At 40.5% G+C, this 20,816-nt stretch overlaps 1 protein-coding gene across 1 annotated transcript; it reads right to left on the bottom strand.

Moving 5' to 3' along the window:
* Positions 1-2,305: 2,305 nt before the first annotated feature.
* Positions 2,306-19,200, bottom strand: si:ch211-183d21.1. Its single transcript, XM_040135326.1, has 12 exons — positions 18,931-19,200; positions 16,925-17,787; positions 16,530-16,710; positions 15,510-15,649; positions 12,484-13,049; positions 11,909-12,182; positions 11,533-11,728; positions 9,701-9,885; positions 9,150-9,245; positions 8,280-8,444; positions 5,906-5,999; positions 2,306-4,173 (listed from the first exon to the last, which is right to left on the bottom strand). Exons 2-12 carry the CDS (start codon positions 17,745-17,747, stop codon positions 4,110-4,112), a joined length of 2,784 nt encoding a protein of 927 aa, XP_039991260.1. The 5' UTR covers positions 17,748-17,787; positions 18,931-19,200; the 3' UTR covers positions 2,306-4,109.
* Positions 19,201-20,816: the final 1,616 nt, after the last annotated feature.

Raw genomic sequence — 20,816 nt, 5'->3', positions numbered from 1 at the left:
CTTTCCTGTATTGTGGTTTGCAGGTTGAAGAGTCAGTAGACAGACAAAAAAAACCCTCTACTTTCTTGTACTTTTACGTGTAATGTGACACCGATCAAGGTCTGAGAGTTTCATCACACTTCAGGCTCTTCTATTTAGATAGCTACTCAACTATGCAGCTGATGTCGGACCACAGAGGGAACCAAGATTAAATACGTGATTATAGGCTTTAAGGCTTACTAGTAAGCAAAAAGAGCTTTGGGTAGCAAATGCATCAGTAAGTACCACTGCAGCCAGGGGATAAATAAACAAATCAAGTATTTCTGGTTAGAAAATTGTGAAGAGGGAAAATAGGATCCTCTATTCCGATGGTGGCAGGGAGCAATACTGCAATAAGTAGACATCTCAAACATATTATAAATAATGTGTAGGTACTGCACAGCACAAAGATGATCCCGTATCAAAATAAATTGCAGTAGTTCTCAGTAAATATAACTGCTTTATTCACAACAACACTACAAATGTAGATGGCAGGAACATCTGGCCTCTGAGAACAGTGGGGGTGGGGTGGGGATCATAATAATTAGATATTAGAAAAGGGAGCATATCAAACAGAGAAGTGACAGAACAGGACACACAACAGGTTGAAGAACAACCGTCAAACATTATTGCACATCTGTGGAAGTGTTTTATTTCAAACCTGCTACACGTGCATGACATTGGAAGGAAAACAGGGGAAATAAACAGGAAGGCAAACACTGAGAAAAAAAAAAAAACTTTTAAAGTGGGGAAAAAAGGGGATGCACATGATACAGTTTTCTTTCCAGTGTGTCCTGTGACATGCTGTTCAGTGTGTAAGTACTTTGCTGTAGACCATGAATATTTACTGCATGTACACAGACGTCTAGTGATAAGATCTGTGAGTTTCAGGTTTTTCTTAGAGTCATGTTAGGTTTGAGTATTGCTGCTCCTAATCTGAGAGTATGCCACTGAGGCTAAAAAAAACAAAAACAAACTTTGTTCAGCCATATAATTCTTTTTCATCTCTTATGATTGTTGTCAGTGCTCTCTATATAAAAACAATATATATAAAAGGTACCACTCAAAAGTTTGGACATACCTTCTCATTCAGTGGTTTTTCTTTGTTTTTATTATTTTCTACATTGTAGATTAGTCCACCTCGTCATAAACCATCTTATTTGGGTTTAGGTCGAGTGATTGTGGAGGCAAGGTCATCTAAGGTAGCACACGGAAACACACCCAAAACATACCTGTTTTCGGTGTGTTGTCAAAAGTTAGTTGGTGGAGTTTCTTGCCTTCTTAATGCATTTGACCATGAGGTGTGTTGTGAAAAAAAACAAAAAACAAAAAACAAAAACAGTTTTAGGTCTTTGTCCTGCTAATAACCAATGATGGTCCCACTAAGCACAAACCAGATGGGTTGGCATGTCGCTGCAGAATGTTGTGATAGCCATGCTGGTTAAAAGTGCCTTGAATTCTGAATGAATCATAAGTGTCACTAGCAAAGCACACCTTCACCTTCACACCTTGTCCTCAGTGCTACATGGTGGGAACCGCACATGCAAATACCATCTCTTCACCCTCTCTGGGTCTCACAAAGACACCGGCGGTTGGAATCAAAAAATCTCAAACTTGGACTCATCGTACTAAAGTAGAGATTTCCACTGGTCTAATGTCCATTCCTTGTGTTTCTTGGCCCACGTAATTTTCTCCTTATTTTTTCTCCGTAGTGTTTTCTTTGCTGCAATTCGAGCGTGAAGGCCTGATTCACGCGGTCTCCTCCGGACAGTTGACGGTGATATTTGTCTAATTGAATAGGGCTATTTTCCGTGTAACAACACTACCTCAGCACGCCGCGTGGTCCAACGCATTAATAAGGCAAGAAACTCCACCAATGAGCTTTTGACGAGGCACACCTGTTAACTGGAAACCATTCCAGGTGACTACCTCATGAAAGTGGTCGAGATGTTGCAAATAGTGCACAAAGCTGTCATCGAGGCAAACAGTGGCTAATGTGAGGAAACATGAAACATATTTGATTTTTGTTTTTAAACACTTTTTTGTTGACTGCATAATTCCATATGCGTTATTTCATAGTTTAGGTGTCTTCAGTGTTGTTTTACAACAAAGAAAGTAGTAAAAAAAATAAATAAAAATAAAAAGTATAGAAAAATAAAGAAAAACCCTTGAATGAGTAGCAGTACTGTAGCACTGATGCTGTAAATATAGGGATGAATGTGATTCTCATATTAAACAAGTGCTCTGAGTCGAAGTGTTACATCAACTTGTGGTCAGCAACATTCAGTACCGTGTAGCTTATGTTATTTTATTCAAGACTCAACACATTTGCATGTCAATATATTATTTGTGGTGTAATCTCGAGGTGCAATTGCCTCCTCCTGCTTTATGTTTAAAACTTACTACATGTACTATTTTACGCAAAACCTAAAAATATACAAGCTTACAATAAAAGACATTTTAAGAACATTACAAAACACAATTTCAAGGGTAAAACATCGTATTTGCTCACTTTGAAAGCTTAAAAAAGGCCTTAATTTACATGATCTTGCTGGTTTTACATGTAGTTTTTCAGTTCTACAAAAAATTAAGGACTTATTATGAAGCAGCAGTGTTGTTGTAAAATAAATCCGACTTAATGGGGTTAATTTTCTTGACAGAGGTATATTAAGAAATGTCAATATTGAGAAATTAGACTTGAGGAAAAAGGTTCTGAGGTGGAAAATCTCCTCACCAAGGTATTTAAAGCAAACAAACAAACGGGAATTCTGTGCATCTGTGCAGAGGAATAAGGCAACATTACAAGGCAAGCGGCCCATTGACATTATCAAAAATGGAGCATATCCAAGCATATGTTTATTTTGTGGCACTTTGTCTTGGCAATTTTATGATTATTTTGTAGAAAGCATGATTTAAAAAGTGTAATCAAACTAAGTTGGCCAATCAAAATCTTTCTGTATTTCTGCAATGATTCATCATTTCAGATTGGCCATACATGCTCCCCCCTGAGAATACTAACACCATAGCCACAGTATTTACACCATGGCTGCAGCAAAGATGGCTGTACTTTTCCTCTAATAAATGAGGAATCAGCTGATCAAATAACACACAGGTCAAAGGCATAGTAGAGGTTTCTGAGCCACTAAAAACACGTGAAACATAAAATAGCTCAGGGTTTTTTTTCTCTCAACACCAAGCAGTCTCTCATCTCCGAAAACAAAATATTCTTCATTCAAAAAACTTCAACATCCTCCTCGCACATCCCTTTTTTCTAATTTTCAAATCAAGAAAATGTAAACAGTTTGCTTTAAGTAAGCATACAAAAGTGGTTACAGACACTCATCACAAGTTAGCTAAAGACATTTAAAACATTCACATTTAAAAGATAATCAAGCCCTTGGACTGACTAGAGTCTAAACTGGACTATTACAGCATGGAGCAGGAAAATAAAGCAGGAAGTCGACCCATTTTGAAGAATAATTGAGAACTTGACAAATATTATCTCGGTTATAAAGCCTGTTGTTAGAACACTGTAGTACCAGCTGAGAATGTGATGGTGGGAAGTTCATTAAATCAATAGAGCTTCCTGCATAAATCAGGAGCATGGTTGTTTAAATGTTTAAATTTGCAGGCTTTTTCCACGGTAACATAAACAAGTCAACAAAAATGACCATTTAGAACTCAAGTATATAAAGAAAAAATTCTCCCTTTTATCTTCCTTTACCTTAAAAAGTCGTAACCAGCAAAGGTTGTACACTTAATGATATTATTTAATGGTTTAAAGTTGGACTCATGGGTTGCCCGATTTGACGTAGGAAGTGTCATCAGTGCCATGAAATATCACACGTCACACACTAGATGCAGCCTCACTGTTAACAGACAACTACAGGTCATTTTCATCAGTGATCTCCCAAAGACACAGAGAAGGACACTTGTGGTGGCATTTCATTTCAAAAAACAACCCCACAGTCAGTCACACAAAAAATGTCAAATTAACCTCTGATTACCCCCGTCTCTCGCCCTCTCTCGGCTGAAGTCCTCCCACGCACACAAGCACTTCCAGATGCAGCAACAGTGGCTCAAGGCCTGGATTATAGATCTGACAACCCCTCTGCGTGCTCACTCAGCTCCATGGTGTAATAGTCCAGAGGACGCCTGAGAATAAAGACAACAACATTAACAAACTCACACACGCGTACACAATCAAGCAGTGATTCTCCGGGAGTCGACACACCCATTCACGTTCAAATATTCCATATTCCTGGGGCATTTTCTTGATCAAGTCTTATAATTGACCTTTTGATTTTCCCCACTCTGCCCTCAGCCTGCCTTATCTCCTGCCACATCCTCACTCTGTGATTCTCTCGCATTTCTCAGAGTGAATTTCGACAGTTTCCTGAGCACAGTTGTGAACTTTCTGCATCTCATTTCTGAGTCACACACAATGGCGAAGAGAGCGATGGGGGTTGGCACTGACGAGCATGTTTTTCCAGTCAAGAAAAAGCGGGAGTGTGGCACTAAGATGTTATGACTGTTGGAGAAGTCTGAATCTCTAACATGTGTTTCCTCCATCTGTGACTGTTCTATGTTACTGTAAAATGTAAAGACAAGAAAGAAGTCCTTGCTCTTTAATTCTGAGCTACACCAAAACACATTTACTGCCGACATTTCCCACTCACTAGTGTAATAGATTTTAAATGTGTTTTTTAAAACATTGCTAATGAGGTCATTGGTAGACTTTGTTAATGTAATAGTTCAACGTTTTAGGAGATATGCTTATTTGTGCTCTTTGAAAGAGCGATATGGAAGAATCAATACTGTTTTTATGTCTCTATGGTAAATATGAAGGTACAGTCAGCAGCAGGTTAGCTTAGTTTAGCGTAAAGACTGGAAACAGGGAAACAGCTAGTCTGGCTCTGTCCAAAAGTTTAAAGAAAACTGGAAAAAAGAAGAAAAAAAAAAGAAGAAAATCAGGTTATAAAGTTTAACTAAGGCTAGCTGTTTCCTCCTGTCCAGTCTTAATGCTAAACTAAGCTAATTATCTGCTGGTTGTAGTTTCATACTTACTATAAATAAGTTAATAATCTTATTTGCCAAAATGTTGAACTGTTGTTGAAATGTTTTTTCATTTAAATATATTTCTACTTACACTGTATATTCTGCATACTACTGCTGATATGACAGCGATCGCACAATGTTACAGTTTATTAATACTGAAATATTCCAGTGTATCATAGATTTTCACACTTATTCATTTACAGTTCACACATCTACAGCATTTTAGCTCGTAGGTCATTTTGAGTCACATCAACAGTTGTAAGTATCAGACAGGTCTAATTTAATCTGTCACAGTTAAAGTCAATGTTCCCTAATATTCAACACCACTGAAGGCTGCTACTTCTTCATTTCCTCCTCTAAGAATTTAGACTTGTTTAACCCCTAAGGAAAAGGCCACAATCTGAGTTTGACTTCTCTTTATACAACCAAAGCCTTTTCTAAAAAATAGAGGATTAGGGAATTGGTCACCGTGGATCAGAGAGGAATAAAGGCAATGGCCTCGGTAAATAAAAACAAAAGAAACACATCTTCACTGAGAAATCTCCAACAATGGAGCATAATGAACATTATCCACACACTTTTTTTTTTTTTTTTTTTAAATATCCTCCTCACAACTGCTTATCACTGTGTAATTGAAAGAAACGTTCAAAGACAAAAGATTAATTAATAATCTGGCTTTGTGAAGATTTCTAGTAAAGAATACAGAAAGTAAATGGTGTTGTCATGGTCATTGTTATCAAGGGGTACTTAGAAATATCTGTGATTACTGTGCACATCCACCACGGAAGAGAGAGATAAGAAAAATAATGCAAATAACAAGAGTCCTCACCTCCTCCTGTAAAAATATGTGAACAGAGCAGCTCCTAGTCCCAGCAGCAGGAGCACTGCTATTATCAGGCCTATCTGTAACCCCAGGGCAGATGCTAGGAGAAAAATCAAATGACAGCCTCAGTCATACCTTCTGAACAAGTTGGTAAGTATCGACACAACACATCGATTCAAACACCCTGGTGAAACTTTAAACCAGCAACAGATTTCCTTTCCTTTACAGTCCGTTAGCTCTTTTAAAAAGGTCCAATGCATAGAAAGCCGGTCGTCTTTGCAAAATAGACGAGATGCAAAACACAACACAAAGCAGAGAAAGTTTATGCAATAGCTCTGTTTCAGCTGAGCACAGGTTGTTATTCCATGTAGCCGACTCGCAGTGCAACAGTGGATATAACAGAAATTCAGGTTCTCATCTTTGTAGTGTTAGTCACATATTTCACAGTAAAATGGCTGAAATATCCTCTTACCACCGTGTGTGTTTGTGCAGTCCAGCCTTTTGACACCTAACTACACAGGTAATAATTTAATTCTTTTTTATTTAATCTCCTCATGTGTGGGCAGTAGTGTAAATAGTGTAAAAAGCAGGGTTTTTGATTTTTTAGAACTAAGTCATTTCTGAAAATTCAATACAATCATTTTTACTTTTGTTCTTATTTGCATTCCTTTCTTATTTTTGAAGCTCACAAAAATGCTACTAAATCTTTAAGATGCAAGCACATATGTCAAACATGCAGAAAATACACATGACCCTATATTAAGAATGAAACAAACAAACAGACAGACAAACAAGTTAAAATCAAATATTCAACTACCAAAATGAGTGCAAAAATCAAGAACAAGACCCTGTTGTTTTTTTTATAACATTACTAAAATTCACCAATAGGAAAATGGGAAATTAGGTAACCAAAAAAAAAAAAAATATTTGCATGTATTTGAAAGTTTTTTGATAATTTTGCCTGGTAGATGGAAACAAACATTGCACCTGTGAGAAACGAATGATTATGTGTAGAGATTACAGTAAGAAGTTGCTGTTCCCTTATTGCCATAAAAAAAAATCATTTGAATACCAGTATTGGCAGGTACAACAGGAATAATTTACCACTGTCCAAAAATGTAGGTGTTGATAGAGCAAGGATTTCAATTCCACTTTGGAGAAAATCATTCAAATTCTTTTGGTTGGGAAGAATGACCGTTTCGCATTCAAATCCACCACCAGGGTCCAATAAGGACAAAGCAATTTCCCAAGAGCTTAAACAGGAAAAGAAATGTCCTCTTTCTTTCATCTGTACTGAAGAAAGCCATAAGCACCTCCCATAAATTCCTAAAGTGCTCACACTGAGGACAGACTGAGCTACAATTACCGGCATAAACATTAACACAAGATTCACTGGAGTATTGGTATCTTTTATATCATGTGCCTGTGAGTAAAGTGTGTTTCACACTTTTCACGAGATTCTTTTTTTGCTTAGCAGTTAGACGTTAAGTATTCACCCTTTGTCTGTTTCTCTCTGCACACATTTACACCCGATATGAAAAGGGGATCTGCGATTTCTGGATATGCTTTCACATCATAAACAATCTTAATGCGACTTTGAATTTCTATGCCTTCTCACTCTGAAGTCAGCCCAAACTTTTCCATGGAGAGATGGCAAGTCTGTGCGATGTCAAATAAGATATAGCAGATGTAATGAAAAGCACTTAGAGGTGCATTTCCTGTACGGTAGGTGCAGGATAAACATTTATTTTTTTATCTATTAGAAATACAGTAAACAGAAGGAATTTATTATCCAACCTGGCGTTTGCTTTGTTATGTTATTTGATGGCTCTAGGGCAAGATGCACAGTATTGATGTCTCTACCTGGGAACATACCCTCTAACTTTTGCAAACTCTCTACACCAGCTGCACCGACATTAGATGAGCTAATAATAATCATAATTATAATAACGTACCACTCGGCCTCTATGCCTGATCTGGCAGATCTTACCACAATTCAATCCCTTATTATGTTTATTATTATCATTATTATTATTTTACCAGGACAACATGTCTAGACTTCATTATATATGAAATCTACACTCTATGAGAACATTTTGACACACTTGGGAGAGGACTCACCACCAGCGGTTGGAAACTGCAATGCTCAGTTTTATTCAGTGTGTTTAAAGACCCCAGAGAACATATTGAGAGGATTAAACAAGGTGGATTTTCATAGCAGCCTAAAGACTATCAATTGATTTGGCTGATTAGTATCTATTTTCTTTGTGAAGTAACGATGAATTCACTGTGATGCCAAGCATTTTAAACGTAAACCGCCTGTTTGCATGCGCTTTTGTTGTGCTGGTTAGCTCATGATGTGTGTCAAGACGGTGCTCACCTGTGCTTGTGTAACGGTCCGTGGTGGGAGAGGAACAGACATCTCCCTGAACAGATGAAGAATTAATGTGTGATGTCTGGATGATGAGGGCCTTCTGATGGTCCGACAGTGCCTGGATGTTCCCCCACACACGCAGCCACCCAGAAACGCAAGAAATATTGGCTCCTTGAACAAGAACAGACAGACCAGGGTTTCAGTTTCTACACACGACAGTGATAAAGGTGTCCCTTCAGCTTCTTACATTCTGTAAACAGGAACAAGGAGATGGGAGTTTACATCTGAAGAGCACAATTCATGACAGCTATTTAGTGTATATGAGGGATACAGAATGTGATAAGGGAAACGGCCACACCTGAGCCTGTCTATCTCCAACTGATTTCCTTCTGTGAGAATAACTTCCACAGCTGGAAGTGGCTGCAGGAAATGAGCCTTGCTGCTCATTTCCTTTATTATTACACTGGTCAAGCACTGCTTTATTATTAACAAAATTGTGTTATATGTATATGTAAGTCATATTTGCTTTCTTACACCACTACACACAGAGTAAAAATAAATCTGGACTCAGCTATAATGGTGTGTTGCTGCAACATAAGTTTCTTGTTCCTACTTTACTACAGCTCCATGGTAACAGCGACCTGCCCTGCTGTGTTGATTGTTAGGAGTCAAGTTCTCCACCAGAGCCACTGATGGTAATGGTCTGTAAACTTTTTCTCTGAAATCCTTTGAATGAACACAGTTTTTCTCATCTCAGGGATGAGGCAGTCAATTCTTACATTAAAAAAAAAAACAAAAAAACAAAAAAACATAAAATAAAATAAAAAAATAGCCAAATGCGACGGTTTCAAATTAAAGTGAGTGAAATTGCCTCACCTTGGAGATACAAGGCAGAAATGCCACAGTGACACCTCTTCTCCAGGTAGTCGGCCACCTCAGTGACCCTCTTCCCCTGTATCAGACCACTGCAGTCTGTGGAAAACAGACAAGAAGCTGTCAACATTAAGAAATATTTATTCATTGTATTATGACCACAAGACAGAAAAATCACTGCTACATTTTTATAACAACTCAGACTTTTTAAACAGAAATATGACAAAAATAGTTTAGTTTTAAATTAATTACATTAATTCCCGCATTAAGGTTTTAATTTTCTCCAACCATGGGCCACTGGGACAAATATTGATCAAGTTTTTCATTTACTTCAAGAACATCAATCCCGGTAAAAATCATTTCTGTATATACGAGACAATGCCATATTTTAGGTCAAGTCAACTTAGTGTTATCTATATTGCCAAAAATCACAAACTTGCCTCAAAAGGATCTGCAAAACATACGGCACCCTACATCCTTACACCCTCCTCCTCAGACACTATTCTGTTCCCCATTTTCTGCATTTTAGCTTTGTTAACTTCATGATGTCTCACCTCCTGACTGTTTCTGCCAGTCACTGGATAGGGGTGCGAGGCAAAGGTCAATTTGACTTGAGAATGCGGGGCTCGGACAGAGGTTGGTGCTGTGAGGCGTGGGGGAGGAGCTGGTCCAGGAGGAGGGACTTCTCACCTCACAGCATGAACACCGGCTGAGCGAGACAGGACCATCTTCAACCGACCTGTTCATTCGGCAAATGTATGAATACACATATACTGTATAAATAGAGTACTTAAAGAGATGATAAACTCAAATGAGCAAGGATGCCTGGAATCACATAAAGCAACACAAAAAGTATGTTTAGATGCACACCATAAAGTTTAAGGAAATATATTTAAAACATTTACACAGTATAGTAAGTAATACATTCAGGCTGCCAAGTAGCATAAAGTAGGTGAGTGGATATAGGAAAGAATTGAAATACTGACAATTGCACTCTTAGGCCTCAAAATGACCAAAACATAATGAATGACTCATTGATTCATACATACACATATATATACACATACATACACACACACACACACACACACACACACACACACACACACACACACACACACACACACACACACACATTCACAGTCATTCCACTACAACAGTTTTAAACTGATGCTGCTTGCTGTTGTTGAAGTTAAAAAGGAAAACTACAAATAGCACAACTCACTGAAAAGACATGATGAAAAAAGTGCTTGAATAATGTTTGATTAGCTCGATCTGACCCAACTGTTGTGTGTAGTCTCTAAATTTCTGGAAGTTAACTCTCATTGTGTGGGTTAATATCTAAACACATATATAAATATATATATATATATATTTTTTTTAATTTGGTAATCATCATCTTATTGACTATAAAAACACAGACAAAGTCACCACGTGTGTTCTCCTGTGCTGCAGTGATGGAATATGGGTGCTGCTCTAATTAGGCTACACGGAGCCAATCACACTCAGAAATCCAGGGTTTCCACCAGGAAATGGTAAGTAGTGGTAGCACCCTGGCATGTCCCCTGTAGATTGTGACTCACTGGACTCCAAAATCTGAAGGAAACCCAACAAGTCTTTGGGTTTTTTTGCTGTTTTTTCCCCCTAAAAAAAGGTTTCCATGGTTTTATTTAATTAATTAATGATGGCTGAGTTTTATTTAGCTGCTTCAGGCAACTGATATTGTGCATGGTGGCTCATTGTTACACTTTCGTGGCTTACTGAGACACCTGAATACAACACAGCCATCATTACTAGTTCTTCCTCCCATGACAAGTAAAAATGTCTACTTTGAAAATGGCCTATTAACATGCCAGAGACTGTCACTAACTGACTAAGGCCCTAACAACACAGCAGGTTGCTATCTCTGGTTAACGTTGTCTTAGGTCTCTAATGTAAGAAAAAAAATTACAGATAGAAAGTGAATTAAGGTGGTTCTCCGTGCTCCTTTGTATCATCACTTTTTTTTTTTTTTAAATAAATATCACAAACCTGTCAGAAATCGGAGAAAACTGAACGGTTATAGCAGGTGGGCCGCTTTGATTTTTTTGATCCAATCCTCTCATTTTAGCCCGCGCCAATTAGCAGTCTGGCATTGGTTACCATGGTAATCTTCTCCTTTTAAAAGTGAACCAGCTGTGATCAAAAAGTGTAACAGGGCCCACGCAGGTCTTTTAACAAGGTTCCTAGTCTGTCTGTGGCCTTGACCCAGTTAAGATAATTAGATCAAGGCATTTTCAGCAGTCTGATTATAGCTTTAACTGGGTTTAAGACTTGTCAGTAGTTTTAAAGATTAATATGTAAAAGTTGTCTGTGATTCATGCTGTTAGGTTCGGTTTGTGTTTACCTGAGAGCTGGAAGCACTTGTCTCCCTCTAGTGGTGGACAGAGAGGAGAGCAGCTGCTGGTTTTCACTGAACACAAGTACGTCTCTGAGACTTGAGTTGGTCAGAGCAGTGCCAGCCCTGCAGACACTGAACAGGTCATAGCATAGGACTACTGCTCCTCGTCCCGGCACCGTGGAGCCCTCGGGGAAAGTCTGATCTATGCGGGAGAGAGAGGGGGTGACGGACCGTAGTGAGAGATGGCAGGAATGAGTATAAAACAAGAAAAAAAAGAGACATGGTTATTAAGAAGGAGATAGGAGAGCTTTTTTTTTTTTTTTTTTTTCCATTTTAAAACAGTTATCTAGCTCTGAACGATAATATCTTCCACTGCCCTCACCTGCTCCAGTAACATTTCCAACAATGTAAAATCCATCCTGATCAACAGATCCAGTCAAAGGAAGGGAGATGACGGTCCCACTGCGCTCCTGGTCAAACACAGTGAGCACCAAGCCTTGCAGGTCCGTCATGGGAGGCCCATGTAGCTCCACAAAGGCCCTCTGTTGGCTGTGATTGGTCCAGTGGCCACTAGCAACCTCACTGATGACCACACCCTCGGGGGCTGGAGGTGGGCGGGGGCAGCTGTTCTCCCTCAGAGGGGTGGGTGGAGCCACCTGTGGTAATTGATGCATGTCTTATGTTTAGAATTTTAACAACTTTAAAAATGTCTGTCATATATCCAATGATCGGAGACAGAATTTGTTTAAATATTAATGCAAAATAGAAAACATTTTGTTTAGCTACAAAACTTGGCAAACTATTCCTTTAATGACTGCTATTTGTATTGATTAGAAACGAAAGTTCTTTGTTTTCCACAATGGTGTTTTGCTGCCAATTTCTAAAGCAGAGTTCGTCTGGACTGACTTCCCATTTCATTTCAGCACACTCTTTGAAATCTTTCCCATTTGTACTCACTGAAAAAGCAGACAGGTCATGGGGGTAAAGGCCTCTACAGCGACTGAGAGCCTCATCACCAGGGAGAACCTCTGGATCCTCCAACAGAGGCAGCTGTCCTGGGGTCAGAGCTTTGCTCAACTCCCGCGCCTCTTTATCTGATCCTCTCTGCCGGTACACCACCGCATCCAGCAGGCCTTTAGTGGGAATCCCCCTTTGCACAGCAGATGGTGGGCCGAAAGGGCTGCGATAGAGCGCCACAGCATCTGGTCCGTTCTGAATGGTATTGGGAGGCAGGCGAAGTGATGGAGCTGGCACCAACCTGTCACTGCCCAGCAGAAAGTAACCCTTAGAAGTGGTGAAGTGTCCACTCAGGCTGATCTCCCTGTAGGGTTTGTTGTTGTGTGCACTGAACAGCAGGATCCAAATCCCCTGTAGGGAGACCCGGCGACCCGACGGGTGCCAAAGCTCGATGTACTCTCCGTCCTCAGCCGCGCCAGGTGTATCGGTGTTCAGCTCATTGATCAGGAAGTCACTGTTCCCCCACGGTGGGAGCTGCGGCGATGACTCTGTACCTCCTGGAATCACTAAAGCATAAAAGAAGACATTTATTAGATGCTGTTAAAGGAGTAGCTTGACATTTTGGGAAAAATACTTATTCAGTTTCTTGCCAAGAGTTACATTGAAAAGACTGATACCACTGTCACGTCTGTCTGTTAAATATGAAGATACAGCCAGCAGCTGGTTAGCATAAAGACTGGAAACGGAGGAAACAGCTGGACTGACTGCGTCCAAAGTTAACAAAAATGGGTCTCATTTCTGTTGTTTTGATCATCATTTCTATAGTTATAACATTGTACACATTAAAGTTATTATTAACGTACTCCGACCACGGCAGATAAGGGTGAGTCAAACGCATAGGCTAGCCAGATGACCTAAAACACTGAGGATTAAAAAAGGGATAGAAGTAAGTCAGCTTTGTCTTAGTTCCTGTAGAGCTCTGGAATCGCACTAATATCAGCTGATCCACATCAGCTGTCTCATTCGTGCACAGTATCACTGGCTCATTGATGCATCATCTGTGTTCAACTACATGGTGATCAGTAATATCCAATCACGTTCATAAAAGTGTACTAGGCCCAAACTCCCCAACCTCTGAAGGACTGGTATTGTGGACTTGCTGAGGAGACTTTGAGAGCTTACTCATAGGGCAGAGATTTTCCCAAAATCCGACTGCTTATCTGTCTCTATATGCAAGAACAGGTCAATTTGTTGACCTGTCTCTGAATGAAGTACCGACGATTAAAATTGAAGATAGAGCCGTTTGTTTTTTTCTTTCAAATAAGCTTGTTTAAAACCTGTCTTATCTGGGTGTAACCCAGGACAGGTGTGACATCTCATGCTTAATATTGTAGCTACAGGCAATAGTGTAGCCAAACACAGCCGTCCCACTCAGAGACTGTAACGATGTACCCGTGTCCTATCGTAAAGTCTTCTTGCAGATTATAAGGGTCTTGAAGTTCAGAGATCTTTCTTGACCTTGGAAAAAGCAGCCGGGGAAAAACACAATCATCACAAGGTCCATTTAGTAGCTTTTCTGACGCTTTTCAATCATATCACACATGAGCTTCATAAGGATATTACTTTATATATTTTATAACAAGGACTTTTTTTTTGTTCTAGGAAAATATATAGTATGCAACCTTATTTACACAACATTTTTGTCACTAGAGAATCTTGCTGTGCCCAACAATATTTTATCAGACTAATAAAACAGCTTTTGTTATTAGCTGAGGAGTTCACATGGTAAGCCACAAGTTTTCCTCAACCTCAATATTTGCGAAAGGATTACTGCACAATGGATTTCTTCAACAGGCCTTTATCTTTCATTTCCCTTAATAGTGGTTCCTTCTTGGAGCAGCATCCCTCAGCAACTCTCAGTTCTTTAATTTGCAATCCTTGTTCTTAATGATGTCACAAGAACTAACACTTACTACTTTTTAAACGTATATTTTGATTTGTTTGGTCTGTCACTATGTAATTATGGAATTTTCAGTGGTGTTGGTGCCTACTACCAAATTTCTGGTATTGTACCATCCCTACTTGTTCCAGTGATGTAGCTTGGTCCCCCAGTTCCCTCAGCGGGTGAATGATGAAATCTATAATTTCCCCCGAGGTCAGCATATTGTCTGCGTTTGAGGATCTGCATCCCGAGTATCCGACTTAAGTAACTCTTTCTGAAAATTACTCCATGCCTCTGTACTTTTCCACAGCTAACAAAGAAGACACAGATGAGGCACACTTTTGAGGAATTATTTCCTGCTCTGGGTCTGTAATTGATGGTAACCAGAGCATGACGTAATGCATACACCTATTTAAAAACAATCAACTTGAGCAGAACATGAGCAACAATCAAACTCAAACTATCCAATTATAATATAATTTAGCTGTCAAAACCCAATCTGGAAATTCTTCCTCAGTCTTTGCAAAAATCATTGCAAAAACGTCCATGAAAGGAAAGCGAACGGACCAAGAATGATTAAAAGGCTTGGGGTTTTTTTAAAGTTTGGTCAAGTTGGATTGTTAGTGTGAACTTAAAGCGGTAGCAGGTAGTTTTGATAAACTGATATGTTTTAATGTTAGGCTATTTTATCTGTTGTGAGATTCTGGTATGTTGTCTCAAGTCATTTAATGCCAATAATTGAATGTTTAATTTTAAGTAAAACTTCATGGGGCTCAAGCATCCAATCAGCTGACAATGTCTTGGTCAGATGGAATTTACTCCTGCCTGTCAATCACATATGCACGATCTGTTCTCTTCCTTGCTCCCTGTAAACTTTAGATTGAAAACAAAAACTTTTTTTTTTTCTTTTGGCTGTCGAACACATCATTAGCAGCTACACTGAGCTGGAAAAGTTGGGTCTTGCTCAAAACGCAGGTATTAAATCCAGTTTTTCGGGTCGTCAGTGTTCACTCATCGCATAAGCTGTACCAGACAGACAGATAAGTGAATTCAAGCGTCACGACGCACGTACAAAAACACTCACCGATACTGTAGGGACAGATCTTTGGCCAGGGGCACTGGTTGGGCTGCCCAGGAGTTTGCGGGGCCTCCCAGAAGACACCAGGATCCCTGGCCCAGGAGGCCACACCACAGCGACTCAGATAGAAACCCCCCTCTCTCAAACTGAGAAAATAATGAAATCATTAAGAAACAACCCTTACAAACTGACCTTTTTTTTTTTTTTTAAAGGTCATAATATTACAATTGGTTAGTGTTGGATGACACTTTGATATTCTGCAGTGTGCAAAAAAACAGTATACTGAATACTGAAATTTTACATCACCATCTACAAGATGGGTTGCTATAGAATTTTGGACATTTGTTCATGTCACCCCTCAGGATGAACAGTAATCTCTGGCAATCCTCTGACTTTTCCTCTAGCGCAGCCATCAGGCCAAAATTTGAATTTTATCCAATATTCAGGTTAATAATGAAATAGCTTCAAAACTAATACAGTTCTCATCAACCACACCCATCAACCTCTTCAGCATGCTAGCACTTTAATAGTGAAGCTGTTACCGTGCTGACGTTGGCATTTTGCTCAAAGCGCCATTGCGCCTAAGTACAGCCTAAAGGGGCTGCTAATGTGGCTATTAACCCTACAATGCTCAACTTTTATCAGAGAGGTGTTGATTACACCTGTTCCAGCATGAGTGCTGTTATGTGTTTGTGTGCTTGAGTGTCTCTGAGTCAGCGTGCGTAAGAGCCGGCTTGTGACTGCTCCGCTACGCCACTGTGATGACAGTGGAGAAGTGCTTTACCAAAGAGGAACAGTGGTCACATGTTGACTCTTACCCTCACCGAGTGAAACGCTTTACTGAATGTGTTTCGCAATGCTTAAAACTATGGCGTCAAAAAGCGACCACTGAACATTACTAACGCCTCCTGATAGCAACACATCGTGAGCTTCAACAAACTGGCGTTGACTCTTTCCACCTCTTGCATGTACTGCAGTCTAATGGGTGCGGTTTTATTTGAATGGAAAACTATCATAGTTCCTTGCCTGTTGCTGAGTTGGTAGGGCTGTCTGCCTGGGATGAGGGTTTCAGTGAGGTTGGCGCTAGGTTTGTTTCCAGGTCCAGCAAACACAAATGCATCCAGAGGCTGTATCTGGCTCAGCGGACTGCCCACTGGGAAGTCTGAAGCTCTGCCGCTGTAAATGGCCACTGCCCCGGGCTCATCTCCTGAAGAGGAAACCATAAGAGGAACAAAGAATTTACAGTAAAGCGAAAATGAATGAATGAATAAAAATTGCCCTAAACACATCAAAGCTTTGCATGGCTTCATCATCCACCGAATAGCTGAAATGGCTCATATAAACCCATACACTTATTGTGCAGGTCAAATGCATTATCCTGCGCATTAGAAAGAGACCATGACAACCCACATCACACTGACCTTTCATGTAGCTCTTCTCTATGGTCATAGAGATCAGCCAGTTCCTGGAAGTCTCCATAGCCAAGTCCACACTCACACTTACCCTGTCTGTTTTCCCATCCAACACTACCAGCACCAGAGGCCCTGCAGCTGGGGAGTCTGTTAGCTCCACAAACCCATCCACCTGCCCTCCTCCCAGCTTCAGCTCCGTAATGACAGGACTGGTTGCTGGGGCAGCAGGCGGGGTGCAGTTGTTTCGCTGACCAGGGGAGGGTGAGGACACCTGAAAGCCCCAGCGATCTTCGGACAGCAGGCACCTCTCAATTGATTCGTCCCCCTCAAGTGCTGTTTCATCCTCGACGAAGGCTGGTTCTCCGGGTGTCAGAGATTCAGCAAGGAACTCTGCGCCGCCAGTGCGGCGAGTCATGTACACGACGGCATCCACCAACCCGACAGTCGTGACGTTCATCTTCTCACTGTACCGAGCAGCAGATGTGTGGTAGAGGACAATTGCGTCTGGGCCGTTCTGGACTGTGTTGGGAGGCAGGAGGATGGCCGGTTTGGGCAGCATGTCCACTGAGCCCACCAGGAAGAAACCTCTGTCATCCGTGCTGTGGCTTTTGAGGTCCAGCACCTTGTAGGCTATATTTCCATTTCCGTTATAGAATACAAGGGTGTAGCCATCCAGCGAAGCCCGCTGTCCACTGGTGTGATACAGCTCCACAAACTCAGTGGTGTCTAGTCTTGGGTTGTCGGCGTTGATCTCGCTGATGATGAGGCAGGGTTCACCACTTGCTACCACCACCAGGCAGAGACAGGCCACCCAGGCAAATCCCAGCACCATGATTTACAGCTTTTCTGAAATGCCTCACCAAACAGGGCAGCTTCAGCGAAAAAAAAAAAAAAAAAGGGAACAAAATTACTGTCATTCCTCTAGAGCTGCAATGATCCGTTGATTAATTGTTTAGTTGATCAAATTCTCCAGTTCCAGCTTCTCAAATGTGAATATTTGCTGGTTTGCTTTGGTCTTTGCAGATTTTAAAGATAATAACTTTGAGTTTTAGACAATTACTCAACCCAAACAAGTCATTTTTTTTTAAAACATTTTATAGTCCAAAAGATTAATCAATTGAGAAAATAGTCAACAGATAAATCAGTAATAAAAAAAAGAAAAACGATCAGTTGCATCCTACATTCCTCAGAACTAGAAATGAACTATCAAAGTATCAAAAGGCTGGTTTCCTAACATCAAGTACTGTGACTGAAGGTTACAGGGAATACTTTTTATTTAAAGGACAACATCCCTCAAACTAAATCTGGACCACGGGCTGTTGTTCACAACATTGATAGATTTAATGTTTACTACTTACAGACCACACTCCCTAGAGAGGGAAGAAAAAAAAATCATAATACCATGAATGAGTCTTCTATGAGTCTATTTTTTGTTCATGGTGACACTGGGAATGCACGTCTCCGGCATGAGTCACGAAATGTTGCGAAACGCACTTGGGAGCAGATGGAAACTCCGTATGAAACGGCGAAATGCCTCAGCCTTGAATACGCGGGATCAAATGGACGGATTATCGCAAATCAATCAGAAAACCGCAGAGTTTCCCCGCATTTCAGGGTAACTTTTCGCATCTGGTGCGATTCGCGAGCCCCGTCTCATCCCCTAACCGCTCCGGCTCTCAAGCGCTAGCGTTCAAAAAAAAAAAATTAAAAAAAAATGTGTCTTCGAGAGGCTGTATTAGTTTGCACGACAGTCACTCTTTGGGGAAAAACCGCGCCGGGGCAAAAAATAAAAAGGTACGTGTAGAGATGAAGAAGGAGCCTATGGGGTTAATCTGTGCCCCGAAATTATCTCCCATCTCACGGCATTCATTCCAGTCACGGTTCGGCTGCTATGCGTGCATCTTCCCGTCGAGAGAGAGAGAGAAAAAAGAAAGGGAAAAAAAAGGAAAGAAAAAAGCCTGTCAATCTGCTTCCTATCAGTGCCACACAGGGTCCTACGAGGCGTCGCGACTTACTGTGCTTCCTCGCTCCTTGTCGGCCAGGTGTCGCTCGTTGCGCCGTCGAAACCCTCCCCGTTGAATGTGAAATCGTCCCCCGCCGGATCCACTGTTGGTAAAGTTTTGTTTTCTTGCCCTCCGCCGCTCCCTTCATTCACAAAGCAGCACTTTCTCCCCCCGGACTGTGGGCGGTCAGACTGACTGAGGGGGATGATGCCTGCCAGGGAAGCTCTTCTTCTTCTTTTTCCTCTTCGTCTTCTTCTTCTTCTTCTTCTTCTTCTCCCTCTTCTCTTTTTTTATACGGCTCAGAACACCATTCAGCCATCCGCAGCTGAAGCCGAAACGCCAGTAAATCCAGCGAAACGTAATGCTGGGGGAACAGAAAGGCGGGCAAAATGCGGAGCCCGGTCGACATTGTTATACAACATTTATTTATACTGCAAACTGCTGATTTATGTTTTTTTTTTAGGACGAAATAGTAGTCCGTCTCGGAGTTCATCCCAAGAAGCGTCGTAGGGACCTTAAGGGGGCCCCTGACCCCACTTTGTGAAGTAGGGGAGAGCAGATTAAGTCGAAACTTCAACGGGAGCCCAAGTCCTGCCTAACACGGGTTGCAGCTTCTCCTCCAGTAGCTTAGACCCCATCATTTACTATTTTTAAAGCTTTTCTTTTCAATTGAATTTCCCACAAGTTGAAATAAAATGTAAGGTTTTCTGAACAGGCACCTCTAGTTGCATAACTTCAAGAAGAGACTGACCGAGTCCTATCAAAACCTCAAGCGAGGTGAAGGCAAAGCTGGATCACTCCTTGGGCAAAGTCGACCACTGCCCTGGGGCCCCCGACCCCCACGGTCCCCCAATGCCCCAGGTTCACTGTTTGTTAAATAATTTGAGATCATTTAATTAGATGAAAATTTGTTTTCCAAGTATGTGCTCCACCGGAGCACAATGTGAACTTAAATGATAAGACCTTAAAGTGGGTCTCGTGTTCACGCCCCATCTCGTAGAGGGGCCAAAATCTTGTTATAGGTATAGTTGTAGTTCAAACAGGGAATATGTGAAATAATTGTTTCAGCTTTTTAGCCTTATTTAAATGGCGAGGTGCGAAGAAAAAGAAAAACAGGAAACAACTATTAGTGTAAGACCCAGAAACAACACTCACAGAGGGTTCTACAGGGCATAAATGAGAATATTAGCATTACTAGACAGAAAATAGATAATAATAAATAAAGTATAAGATAAACAGGCTGCACTAGAGTGCCTGTGAAAATATCAATATTAGTTTCACCTAATACATGTTCATAAATCAGACTTTTGGATTCTAAAAATATCAAAAAATGTTAACACACACACACACACACACACACACACACACACCCAATCATATATATATATCTATATAGATATAGATATAAATACAGATAGAAAGATAGAAAGCTTATAAGTTTCTATAGGAATATTAAATTATAGATCATACAAGAGGATAACAGCTTGAGAATATTATAATGATTTTTCATTAGGGCATATAAAGCTCAGGTTTAGCTGTTATCTAAATATAAGTATCAGTTTACTAATTAGAGGTAATTTACTTTTTTAGATGTGCTCAGGGTGACTAGCTTATGTCCTGGAAAAGGGTAAGTATATTGAGTACCTTGATTTATGCCTCTCTTGAGAATTAGGAGAATGTGTGACAAATGTTTCAGTGTGTTGTCACAGTTGAACAACCCTAAATCACAGCAAGGATTCTGTGAAACTTGTTTTCTGCTCAGAAATGGTCTCACTGGACGCACTTCTAAAGCCCTCAAGCTTCCAGTGGAATCATTTCATGTGAAATTGACCGCACCAAACCTGGTTACAGTTTGTACAGTTTTACTCAGTCAGTAGGCCCTAAGTTTCATTTCTGTT

This window comes from Xiphias gladius, chromosome 9, assembly GCF_016859285.1.
Source record: "Xiphias gladius isolate SHS-SW01 ecotype Sanya breed wild chromosome 9, ASM1685928v1, whole genome shotgun sequence".
Taxonomy (NCBI): Eukaryota; Metazoa; Chordata; class Actinopteri; order Istiophoriformes; family Xiphiidae; genus Xiphias; species Xiphias gladius.
This window is presented reverse-complemented; position numbering and strand designations above follow the sequence as displayed.